At 39.0% G+C, this 13,494-nt stretch overlaps 1 protein-coding gene across 4 annotated transcripts in view; it reads left to right on the top strand.

Moving 5' to 3' along the window:
- The first annotated feature begins 5,016 nt into the window (after window positions 1-5,016).
- The window catches only part of PHF14 (PHD finger protein 14), a 156,169-nt gene continuing 147,691 nt past the window's right edge, over window positions 5,017-13,494 (top strand). For all 4 annotated transcript variants that reach the window (XM_064676454.1, XM_064676448.1, XM_064676451.1 and 1 more), the window contains exons 1-2: window positions 5,017-5,175; window positions 5,632-5,742. In XM_064676454.1, coding sequence (XP_064532524.1) covers window position 5,175; window positions 5,632-5,742 — 112 coding nt within the window. In that variant the 5' untranslated portion in view covers window positions 5,017-5,174. The remainder of the gene's footprint in view (window positions 5,176-5,631; window positions 5,743-13,494) is intronic.

Below are 13,494 nucleotides of genomic sequence, written 5' to 3'. Positions count from 1 at the left end.
CCTCTATAGTCTAAAACTTTTGTATTACGTTGTTGTTATTATTACTAGTATCAGTATTAGTATTTAGTATTCTTATTTCTTTATACAGCGGCCCAAATAATATGTATTTAAAAAAAAAAAAATTGCTTGTTGGATCACTTTGTTGTCTGAAAGTCACATGGTAAAAATTGTTAATATTCCTTCTGTAGGTTTTATGTTTAGGAGCTTTAATCATGACTCAAAATTCTGCCACACCTGAAATAAATCATAGACAGAAAAACAATACAAAAATGGAAATACTAAGTCTGCCCCAAATGGTTTGGTAATACAAACATAGAACAAGAAACAAAAATAGACAGGTATAGCACCGTATACTTGCTATACTGCTATATGTGTATAGCAGCTGTACAAATAAACTGTGAGACAATATGAGACACAATATTAATTTGATTTTACAAAATTTTTTGGGAGTATGGTGGTAGAAGGGTATTTGAGAGGATAAATGAACCCAGTTTGCAGGTATCTACATGGAATACGTTTTAAGTATGAAGGATGCTGGGTAAAAAGCCCAAAAATTTGTCTGAAAATTCAGCAGAGAACAGGAGGCCAATGCATTGTGTTAAGCAAATTTGTATGGCAAATGTTGTCTGCTGTAAAGAAATGGCAGATGAAAGGAAGAGTAATCTGTGAAATATACTGAATTCAAACTTAAAAAATTTATGATTTATGCAGCCAAGGTGAATTAACTGGAGGGATTAAAATGGAAAAGAAACATGGTAGATGCTGAGGACAATCATTACAATTGATATGGCAACATCAGAGCTGCATTTTTGAAAACCAGAGGAAGGAACATTCATGTAAATGAGAAGGGAGATGAGCCTAGACAAGAATTTTAGCTGAATGGGCAGATAGGAAAGCTGCACATGAGGTATGTTTTGCAATGAATGTTTCAAATGTAACTTCAGTGGCAGAATCTGCCATGAGGTCTGAGTTGAGGATGATGTCCTTTGTACAGGCATGAGTGACAGGGGGTGGTCTCACAGTGGCTGAAAAGTAGGTAGGCATACAGAGCCAGGTGGGAATATATATATAAATGTATGTATATAATTCAGAAAGCTCTACTTTTCCTGGACTCTTTTACAACATGTGTACCATACAATCAAAAAACCCCCATAATTAATTGACTGAGGCTAAGCATGGCCTTAGGACTGCAAGAAATCTCTCAATATCTGATGGGAACATTCCCTGGCAGCATTTGACTGCAGTAGACCTTGTAGCAGTCTGTAGTTTATTTCAAAGCCTTATTGTTGGAGACTATTCATACTGAACTTTCTCCCTTTGTAATTTAAAACAGCAAGGGCATCTGATTCAGTCTTTTTATATTTTACCATATAATACCGGACAAAAGAGCAGAGATCATTTTAACTGCAATGGCACAGTTAAAGAGTAAAAGCTGGAAAAATTCTCTTTGGAAAGATATTTCACGAGGTCAGTCTCCCTGCTACAGATGGTGATGTTTTGATGGACAAAAAAGAATTTGCTGTTTGGATTCAGACAGGTAGGTCATGCCTATAATTGTCTGCTCACCGACAGGAAAAAAAAAAGATACAAGATTTCAAACTATTATTTCTCCATTCACAGATGATGGATGAGTTAAAAACATACTTACGCTTGAGTTTATTCCCTACTTGAAAAAATGCTGTACTTCTTCCTTTGAAAACTTGACAATTTCATTAAACTAAGAATGATATTTTTAAGGTAATTTATGTGACTGTGACTGTATTCTCTGCTGACTTGCTATTGTGTAACTCCTTCTAAAATGGTCTTAATAGAACCACAACAAAGATTCTTTTTTTTCATAGGGCAAAAGTACAGGCAGAAGATACTATTTTGTCTCTTTCTCTAGCAGTTGAAGAGCAGCACTGAAATGGAGATTCAGACACCTACTCTTGCAACAGGCTGTGCTCTGAAGGCTCAACCTAAAGAGAAGCACTGAAATGCTGAGATAATTCAAAGACCTGATGTGCTTGACATGACCTGAAATACTGAAATATTTCTAGGCATTTTTTTAGGTATTATGTTAGTGATGGAGCTGCCATGACATTTTCATACTAGATGTAGTGTTTCAGCTCTTCATAATTTTCCTCTAAAAATGACCTTTTAAGATAATATTTTGTAGTACTTAATAGGGTAGTACTTAAAGGTGCTAAACTGACAACATTTACAATCTATTTAATGGATATAGCAATGTCAGTACAGTGCCCAGCTCCCAGCACCATGCCAATAACACCTCATTTCTTCAACCAAAAAGGCAACTGAACATTTCAGCATTCTCGATTATCTGCTGAGACTGGCAAAGGCCTCGCAGAAATAAGGGGATTAGATATTCTGAAGGTTTCTTTCATTTGGAGCATGAATTCTCCCTTCTTTTCTCCTTACTTGAAATAATGTGACTGTACTACGGGAAGTTAGCATCTACTAAGGGGGAATTACCTTTTAATAGGTGGTGTTTTAATAGCCAGAATCTTCCAAAGAATGATGACCAAAAGAGAAACTGCTAGTTCTACTTAATTTCTATGCTGTATGTTTTATTTACTTCTAATTACTACATTTGGAGTATTTGTTTGTAAGCCCTATGTTTGTTGCCCAGAATGTTAGGGAAACAGTGAATAAATTTTAGTCACTTCACAGTTCTTTTCATTTTATTGATGTGGGGTTTTTTTCCCTTTTGAGAAATGAGGGCAAAGTATGCAAGCTGAGGACAGAAGATAACAGTGTGTGCATGCCATTTTCAGAAATGAAAATGTGAATATTCCTTTGGAGAGGGAAAAAAGGGGAGGGGGGAAGGTTTGAGACAAGAAAGAGTAAGAGAAGGGCCAAGCGGGCTTGAGTAATGGTACAGAGTACATAAGAGGAAAGGAGGAAGGAACAGCTGGAGAATGTGAGGTGCTAATGAGGAGCAGGGGCAGGCAGCCATTAATTAACTTCTGTTTGGTCACCTATTCCTGCCAGAATGATGTAGGTAGAGACTGGAATAATCCCAGCTTTGCAGGCTGCCCCAAAGGGCTGAACTGAAAGCTAGACAGTCCATACATCTGTGTTGACATTCATATTTAAGGGATTTGTAAATTCCTTCACTGTTCTACTCAGTGCTCCTCTCCCCTTGTCTTGTGCTGAAACCTCTCATTCTTCAAAGCTGTCTGTGCCCCTCATTCTGATCTTCTGTTTGGGCAAATTTGGGGGCAGTTCTTTACTTTTCCTTCCCCTTACACGTGACTTGAGCTGTCCTGCCAATCACTGTGTATGGCACAAGATCAGGTGCTTGACCATTGGCAGGAAGCGTTGTTGCACATGTCAACATGGATCTGCAGAGCCTAAACGAGGGAATCTGAGCCCTGCCACTTGTCTTTTAAGACTGAAATAGTGTGTGAAGGGAAAGTAGGATGAGGATGCCAGTTAAAAGGAAAAAATCACTCAGGGAGTGAAAAGCTAAGACATATGCAACTCCTATTGAACAGGGAAGCTGATCAGTTTTGAAGAAAATACTAGACTGCATGAGCCAATAGCATATTTGGGTAGAGCTGGCAAAACCAGGTTCAGGACAAGAATTCATTTTGCAGTCATCCTTCCTATGAAGCCAAAGAATTTATGGAGGAAACAGGTGGTGTCAGTGTGAACACATCAGCTGTGAATGTGATAATGTGGTACAAGAAAACTAGGAAATTCAAGCACAGAACTAACATAGAATACACACTTATCTTTGGAATTTTCTGTCCTTTCAAAATACTCAGAATTGGAAACACAGAAAATTATTGTTGAAAATATTTCAGCTGCATAATTACATCATTCACCGACTAGTCATCTCTGTGCTCTATTTAAAAACAGAATGCTTGTACACCAATGACACACTACCCATCTTTGCAATATCAAGGGAAGTTTTGGCTGTGGGAATGCTTGTGTGGGTGATACATGCAGCTCTGTGCTAAATGTAATGCAGGCTCTGGTCATGGGTTGTACACTTGCCAAACTTTATGCTCCCTCCACGCTTCATTGTAGACCTAGTTTGGCCCTACTTGCATTTATCCAGTGTTAAACACATGTCTTCCAATTTTAAAGCCCTTACAATTCTGCTGGAAGTTTTCATGTTTAGCACTATTCTTGATCCTTGAGCTCTTGCAATCAGACCAGTGTGCCAGAGCATCAGTTAAGATGCCCTTGTTCTTCTAATTACAAAAACAAGTTTGAGGAAAAAGCCAACCCCAGATTATTCCCTCAGGTCCTTTTAAACACCTCATAAAGGTTTTGTGGTTCATTTTGGCAGGGTGGGGGTGGGGGTTCCGGCAAAACTGCGTGTGGAACTGAGGCGAAGTTAGGACTCTGTTGAACAGGAATGGCTCAGCATTGCTCTCCTTCGCTGTCTGTCTCCCACCATTAGGTTTTGTGCTTTTGAGCTCCCAGGCCTGTGTGATGAGGTCAAACAATAATCCCTGGGGTTTGTTTGGTTTGTATTGTCATAGAATCATAGGACCACAAAATGGTTTGGGTTGGAAGGGGACCTTGAAGATCATGTATTCCAACCCCCTTGCCGTGGGCAGGGACATCTTCAACTAGACCACGTTGCTCAGAGAGCCATCCAACCTGCCCTTAAACACCATTCCCCCCCCCCCCCCCTTTTTTTTTCCTTCCCAATGCACTGGGTTGCTGTTCTTCAAAAGAGCAAGAATGAGCTTGACAATACAGGAAAGTCCACGAGTAACAAAGCTCTTAGAGCGGGGGTTAAATGAGTAGAGCTTTATAGGGCTTCCTTTCCACGCGGGGGGAACGGAAAAGTGCCAGAGTAGGTTCTTGAGGTAATACAAGAGATCCTGAGCAGGCAGCCCCTGAGAACGAATGGCGTTGCTCTGAGCCCTTGTGAGCGGCGCTCGTCGCTCCCGGGACTGCCTGTGCCTCCCCCCGGGGCGATCCCGACCATGAGACAGCGGCCGCCTCCGGGCGCGGGTCGGGCCCGGGCACGGCCCCTCCTCGGCTTCGCCACGCGTTGCGCAGGCGCTGGGGCGGCGCGTGCGCGGCGGGGCGGGCGCGCGCGGGTGTGCATCCGGGTCGCCGCCGTGTCCATTGTCTGGGGAAGGGGCCCGGGGCTCGGCGGCGCTGCTCCCGAGGGCCCCGCCCGCCTGCCGCACACCCGCGCAGCCTTTAGTAAGTCACCCGCGCCGACCCTGCCGGCCCTGCCCCGCGGAGCTGTCGCGCTGCCCGTGGAGCGTCCCCGCCCTCGGGCGAGCGGGCGCATCCCTCGGTCCCTCGGGCGTCCCGCGGTCCCGGCTGCACGTCCCCCCTGCCTCGAGTCGCTGGCGGATCACGCCGAGGCGCTTCCTCTGGGGATGCTGGTGGCTCCAGGGGTGTCCGGCCACTCCAGTGCCCGCCCAGCGCTCCCCGTGCCCGCGGTGCCGGTGCCGTGCCGGTGCCTGCAGGGAGCACCCGCGCTCCGCCGGGCGGACCCTGCCCTGCCTCGCCTGTGCGGGCGGCTGTCCCCGCGCTGCGCTCGGGACTGCCCTGCCTGTCACCGCCGTGCTGCCTTTTGATTTAAATGCCCGTAGCGATGCTGAATCCTCATTGTGCCACCCTATAACAACACTGTGGTTTTTTTCCCTGCAGTGGACCGCAGTTCGAAGAGGAGACAAGTGAAGCCTTTGGCAGCTTCGCTGCTGGAAGCTTTAGATTATGATAGCTCTGATGACAGTGATTTTAAAGTTGGAGATGCTTCAGGTAAATATGCTTTCTCATCTCCTTGGTTCAGAATTTTCTCATTTTTGGTTTATGGTTGCTTATTTAATATTATACAGGAGACAGAATGCTTGTCATGAACTGTTGGGACTTGGAGCCCCTTGAAGGGAGTGACATGATTGCATAACTGGAAGTCAGTAGTTCAACTGAGATGATTTTTTTCTCAGCAGAAGTCTCATGATTATCAAACAGGTTTTGGTAGAAGCATTTGCGTAGCTGCTGTGCAGATTGCCTTAGGTGTATTTATTGGTTTTTATTTCTTCAGTGTAGGGATTTGTTTAAAATTTTTACTGTGTTTGTATTGAAATAAGAAAGACCTAAAGCCATTTTGTTTTGAAGAAGTCTGGATAATAGTTGGTTGTGAACTTAGGAACTTGCCTTTTTCTCAAGGTTAATTCCAGTGGGTGAGTAAGAACCTAAAGCAGAAAGACAATCTGTTCAGGCTTTTATTGTTTTTTTACAATAGGTAAACTTAAGATGTCTATTCAGATAGTTATACAGAAAGGTGTGTGCATTTCATACTAGGTGGAAGTCCTTGCCCCAGTGTTGTTTTGCAGTCTTTTCTATATATGCAGATTCCTGTATCTTTGGTGAACATTCACAGAAACTGAAAATAGACAAGATGTCAAAATAAAATTAATAAATTCAAGAATAGTTGGAGGGAAGGGAAAGAAGGGGCAGGACCATGTTTGTCAGTAAACTGCACGTTAGATGTTCTGTGGCACATGCTGGGGGAAATGAGGGAGATATAGGATGTTTAACATATAACAAAAGCAGCTTATCAAATAACTTCACTTTGTTATTTCTGCACTGGGGATGCTGATGTATATGTTTTCATGTGGTTTACAGAGCAAAAATACTCCCCATCTCCATTTAAAGGCTTATTTATTAACATTTGGCCAGGTCCTCTGTATTGGTGAACTTAAAAATGCTTAATAATAATTTATCCAGTGTCAGTTTTAAGATATGCGTTAATGCTCCTTGTTTGTGGTTTGTTTTGGTTTGTTTGGTTTGCTTTTCCTGGTGTGGTTTTTAGGGGTGGGGGTTGTTTATGGGTTGTTTTTTTTTTTCTTCCCCTTTATCCCCCAAGCTTAGACATATTTTCCTTAGTTGTTCTGGTAGAAGCAGGCTTCAATGGCATGAGAGAATAAAACTGATGTAACCTTACCAATTTCATGCTAAGACTATTGGGGACTTGTTTCATTTACTCTTTTAATTTTGTTCTGGGGATTTTTGATCCTTTCTTTTGAGTAAGGTACAATTTGCCGTAAAAGGAAATGATTTTTAATTACCAGAGAAAACCTCCCTGTTCTGGAACAGCAGTGTAGATAGGACTTAAGGGAAAAGATTTGGAAAGGGAGTATGGGTGATGAACACAGAATTCAGAGCAGTATATTAGTTGATCAAAAAGACAGTAATTAATTAAAAATAATGAATACAGCTTCCTGACTCAACAATGTGTAAATGCAGAATATTCATTTGTAATTGATATCCTTTTTGACTTCTAGGATATTGTATGTATGCTTGGGGGTCAGGTCAGCATCCAGCCTTTAGAGTCAATCTCAGTTTCATTTTGAGGAAGTTGAATGGATTTTCCCTGAAAAATGCGACACCGAATTGAAATGAGTGTGTGAGAAAAACTCAAGTTCTACTTAAAAAATGTTTTTCTAATTGCTGTTTTGTGTTCATATATCTGATACAGTGTTGTTTTAGCATTTCTGAACCTATATCTATTATTGATAGGAGAAATGAATGTTCTGTTTAGTAAAGTTTAAAATTTAGTGAAAACACTTTGAAATAGCAAGAGAGTTTGATATTTTACACTATATTCAAAGATTTTTCAGTGTGAAAGAAGAAAGTTATGAGCATTTGGAGAAGTTGGGGAATAGAAAGTTATTACAAATAACCTCTTCAGTGGAAAGAAAAAGAAAATATTTCTTACATGTAATACAAATTAAATGAATAGGTGCAGGATATTTGAAACAGAATATCTGTGCTGATTTAAAAGGAAGCTGGTATGACATACTCTTAAATTTGGTTGTACTTAGTCCATTAGATTTGGATGGAAGAAGTGATGAAATAAAAGGACTTTTTTATGTGCACACACACATACATACATATAAATAAAATGAATAATTTCAAAGTTTATATATATATATATATATATATATATATATATATGTAAGGAATTTGTGTGTATGCGCATAAGCAGCCCTACTAGACAAGTTCCATATTGTTGCTAATAAAAAAGAGGTTTTCCTTTTTCTCACTATGACTTGAACCTTCAAAGCCTAATGTGCCTTTTTCCAGTACACTCAGAGATGTTGCTCTTTTTCTTCTTTTAATGACTGTAGAGGTCTCTCCATGTGCAACCTGTTGCAAATCAGTATTTAGTATGTGTTTGAATTCAGAATGACATGATATAGTTTGCTTGCAAAAGGAAATTAATGTGTCGGAAGAATCAGTTAGAAGTGCTTTGAAAACGAGCATAAATTCTACTTATGCACTCAGAAAAGTCCTGTAAGTATGGTAGTTCTGCAGCTCTACAATATGTTTATTTCATTCACAAATACACATAAAGGTGTTTAAAATAACAAAACAAATTTGAAAGTTAAAAGTTAAAGAATTATTTAAATACTGAATTAAAAGAATTCTGAAGTTGTTTTCTCCCTGATGATTGTGTGATGTCCATATGTATGAGATTTAGGATCTCCAGTGGTATATGCTAGTACATGATACTGTGCAAATCTATGAGGACTGAGCTCTGAACACTTAAACTTTTACACATGTTCATTGTTCTGCCAAATTTCTGGGAATGTGCAATGCAGTAAGTATTTGAGAAGTTGTTATTAAATACTTTTAGGAAGGAATTGGCATTTCTGAATTTTTGTATTTGGAGTCCTGGTGCCTTGGTAAATTTTTTCCATTACAGAAAATATTTCAAATCACCTAACCTCCATTTCCACCAAAAAATCCATAGGAGATGTGGCCTTTACTTACAGTGTAGTTAATTTCTTTTCTTTTGGATTTAGGTCACACCAACAGTCGGTTACTGCCTTTACCGCTTTAAAGATCTCAACATTCTGACATCTCTTTAGGGAAACTGATTTTAAAACTGTTATATTTTTGTAAATTTACTTAATGTAAATAGTTTTCAGGCCTTCAGGCTTTTCATCATGTTAATATTGGACGAAGCACTTTTTAGTGGCTTCTCTGTTTCTAGTAGTAATGCCATGTTCTAAAGTACTGTATTCTTCTGTTTTTTGTAAACATCCTGAATAATTTGTTCCTTAAGAAAGATTGTCATATGTAATCTTAATGTGGGATCAATCAAAAAACCTGTCCCTTTGGAGTTGGAATGTACAAATATGTGAGTTGAAATGATGGTACTGTAATATACACAACTGAAGGTTATTTGAAGTTTGGCTTTTAAGTTAAGCAGAGCTTGCTTTGGAAGTTTTTTTGTTGATTTTTTTTCCTACAGTGAGAGCAGGTGGAGATATACTGATGTCAGAAATCAGAGTATAGGTGTAGAGTAATTCCCAGCAGAACTCCAAAGCAAGGATTTACCACTTTTCTTCTCTCCTACCAGTGAACTCAGTTTCGTCAGCACATGTACTAAAATTGAAATGATGCAGAGAAATGTAGTGTAGTCCCTGAACAATAATAATATGTGAATTTAAGGACTGGCTCTCTCTTATAGCGTAGCTAAGAAGAGCATAGCTGATTGCTGCCTTGAAGAACTGATCCTGTCACCACTTCTGCTACAAGTCTTGTAGACTCAAATTTTTAGACACATTGGTAATTTTTTTTTTGGTGTTGAGTGCAGAGCCTGACTTGCATATGTATTATGTACCATTATTGCAACTGAAGTCAGTAGGAGCTCTGTTTAAAACATGTAATGATCTACATAAATGCATATATTAGGTATTCTGAAAAACCTGTGACTTGATCTAGAAATAAAAAGTTACAAATATAATTACCTTTCTGTAATTTGTTTCCTGTTAGCACAATGAAGATTCTGCTTTTGCTTTCCTGTACAGAATGTTGTAATATAAAGAAATGTTTACAAAACATCAAAATACTCTAGTGATAAACAGTACTGAAGAAACTAATACATTTGTTTTTGAGTCTAAACTTAAATGATATGCAACAGTAAAGTTGTAAGGTGTTTTCAGTAAACAGTGAAGGTAAAAGAAAATATTGATGAGTTAGTCATTGGTAAATTATCACATAATTACATATTAATGTGTAATTCCTCAGAGTGGAATTCACAAGGGCTTTTTCCAGTGGAGAAAACGGAAAATGCAAGCATTATTTTCTCTTGGATTATTTTCCTTTCAAGTAAAATATTTGTCTGTACAAACGTCTGCCACTTGAAGCAAAACTTTGGAGTGACTGACAAGCATTTCCAACTTTCATTCCCTTTGGAAACACTGAGATTTCTGTTATTCCGTGTGCTTACTTACACCAGAGGAGATATGTAACAGAAATCTAGGCTGCATTACAGTGTCTGTACAGGGTGGATTTAGTGATGGAATGACATTATTTTTCTTTGTTTTTGCCCTACTGTGACTTTTTATGCCTTGTCTTGCCAGTCTGTCTGCCCCTTACAGACCCCTTGCTCATTGGCTCAGTGTCGTTCTGCTTGTTCACTCAGTCTTAAACAGGATTTTTGTGGTCTCCTACTTTACTACTCCTACTTTACTTTCTTTTACATTTCCCCTTTTTGTGTGTGTGTGTGTCCATCTCCTGTGTATTCCCTGCCACATGGAGAAGATTCTTTTGTGTTTTAGTTACTCCAGCTTGGTGGGGTGGTCTTTTTGTAGCCTGGCCTCCTCTGAGGGTCTAGACATGCTCAGTGAGGATGCGATGTTTCAAGTGTTTCAGGAGCACGTACTTGTTACAGGGCGTCAGAGACTTAGTCTCAATTTGTTCCAAATGCACATTCATCTGTCTTTTAAGACGTCATTTCCCCTGTACAAGATGTAAAACTCTTAGTTTTTGGGGTTTTTTTAAATATATATTTTAGCTTATTATTCAATTATTTGTATTGGAAGTCAGTTTTATGGATTATTTAGGACTGCAGCTTTGCTGAGGAAAGTCATGGGCTATGCAGTACTTTATCCCAAATGAGGAAACTGGAAAATGTCAAGGAACTTCAAGAGGTAGGGCAACCAGTTTCATCTGTGTTATGACATTGTCAATAAGGCACTTCCTAATGACTTAAGTCAAAATTGGCAACCTTTAGTTTTGAATGGTTTTGTGACTCGAATAAAAATCTACTGAAATGCCATATAATATAATTACTGCTAGTGTAAAGGGGAAGAAACTGCTTACTAAATTACTTTCCTTTATGTTCCCTTCCCATTGTTTTTTCTATTAAACTAAATACTTGTTTTCTGAAACCTGTAATCGGGAATCAGTGGTCATTTTCATTTCCTGCTCTGACCAGTCAACAGCTGCAGTTACTACAGATTAGATAGTTCCCTTCAAAACATTATTTGAGAAACATCTTTCTCTCCATAGAGAGTAGGATCTTAGTCTTTATTGTTTTGGGTTTGTGTGTTTTTAATCATTTTACTTTGGACAGTTCAATTTCTTTAACTGCCAGCATTACTGGTGTTGAATTGCCAGTAGTCTACCAGTGTTTGATCATCATACGTGGCAAAATAGCACAGAAAGCCGGGGGGGGTATATCTAACTGGTGTTAAATTCTCTTTTTTGAACTTATGTTGAAAGTGAGGTATTAAGCCTTTTCAGTTCTTGCTTATATTTATATCGGTCTTAGCATAATGGACTTCTGTGTCTTTAATCTAATAGACAAATGTACCAGTTACACAACTTTGTCTTTGGCAGTTTAAAACTTCCTATTTTCCATGTATGATCTAGGTTTTCCTGCCTTTTTTTAACATCCAGTTATTAATGTTGTAACTTCCTAATTAGTTTAAACATTTCCTTAAGGTATTCTGGAGAAGTACAGCTGATTTTACATGTTTGGTATAGCACATGTGCAAAGGAGTTTTTGTGAGTCTGGAGTTGTTCTTGTAAGGAAGTTTATGGGCAGAGGCTGTTCCATCTGTCAGGATGCAAACACCCTGGATAAGGGGTTGTACATGGTATGTAACATGGTGTTTTAGCAGAGATACCTAGAGAATTTCACCATGTGAAAGACTTGTTTGCCTTGTGATAGGGAAGAAAGAGGCTAAAGGACCGATAGGCAAGGTGGTGGTGCTTGAGTGACATTAACCTCACCTGTATCATGGTTTTTATTACTGCCCTCAAAAAGAGGGTATTGTGAAGGCTTCTGTGGGCTGGATAACTTGTCACATGGTGACCATAGGTTATTATTGAACAATACTATTTAGCAGTAATAACTTGGTAGTTTCTTTCTATATTGCATGCTTAGTTTTTCAGGTTTTTCACTACTTTTCAATGTTCCAGGATCCTTGATTGTATTCTTGGTAGGCAGCTTAGAGCATGCAGGTAAGACTCAACCAGATAGGACTCAGTGCAAATAAAAGAACTTTCTAATGTGATTCCAAATGCTTCTTGTCTACTATTTGGAGTTGGTTAAGCTTTATTAATGGAAGAGGCAAGTCCAAAATTGAGTCCATGATTACCTTTAACTAGCTTATCGTTTAGAGTTCACTTAAACAATAAATCTGCTTTTTACAGAGCTGCTTGTTAAGCTAAATACTGCATTGAAGAATTAGACTGTCTCCTGTGAGTGGTTGGCTATGTACTTATGTTGTGCAGCATTTACTCTCTGTATAGATGGATTTTCTTAGAATGTTAAAAAAAAAAAAAAAATTTTGGGGTATCATGTTTAGAGTTGTTTGTAAAATGGTCCTGCAAAACCCTGGGAGGATTTCTTTTTGACTGCTGTAGTGATTTTAGTAGCTTTACCCTGAAGTCTTGTGCATAGTACGTATCATACAAGACTCCACAGCTGAGTGGAGTGTTTCTTTATTATACTTTTTTTTGGTATGTTAAGTCTGTAGCATAGTGTTCTGTTATGGAGAATTCCTTTCGGAGTTATCCTCTTTGGATTTGACTGCCACCTGCTGTTGTGCTTAGTAAAGCTAAGAATACAAGCTGTAGAGGAATAAATGATGTCTTTCTCCCGACTGTTATCTTTCATATTTGTTCTCAGTGGAACTCTATATTCTTCACTATTTGATGATGTATCTGGCCCCATCTTTCACTTAGAGTAGCTTGACTTCTTTCCCATAGGAAATGACATGATATGGTTGCCAATTTGAAATAGCCATTCTTTAAGCATTTCTTTCAAGGAGAAAATTGTATACTACAGCCTCTTCCTCAGTAAAAGTACAGCTGACAGAAGAACACCTGAAAAAATTGCTGTTATCACAGAATAGCTTTTTCTGGAAAAGCACCTATCACAGTGGGTGCATTCAGACCTTGCTATAGGTATCTCTGGTGTGTATATGAATGCAGAAAGGAGAGTATGAAACAAAATGTGCAGACAGAAGGCAGAGAGAGTTTGAAGGAGAGATGTGAATGAAAATAGTGTTCATTTGTTCTTTGCTTTAAATTGTTTGCATGGCATAGTATTGATGTACAAGAATCACTGTTGGTAATTTAGAGTGCTGTTAAAGATCAAACTATACTCAGACTAAGATTCTCCACAAAATATAAAATGGAAGCTTAAATTGACAAGAGGTTTAAGTATATTTAGAAACTCAACAGCACAGTTTAAGCATCAAAACA

Source organism: Pseudopipra pipra, chromosome 1 (genome assembly GCF_036250125.1).
Source record: "Pseudopipra pipra isolate bDixPip1 chromosome 1, bDixPip1.hap1, whole genome shotgun sequence".
Taxonomy (NCBI): Eukaryota; Metazoa; Chordata; class Aves; order Passeriformes; family Pipridae; genus Pseudopipra; species Pseudopipra pipra.
Note: the sequence above shows the minus strand (reverse complement) of the source record. Positions and strands in the feature narration are given on the sequence as shown.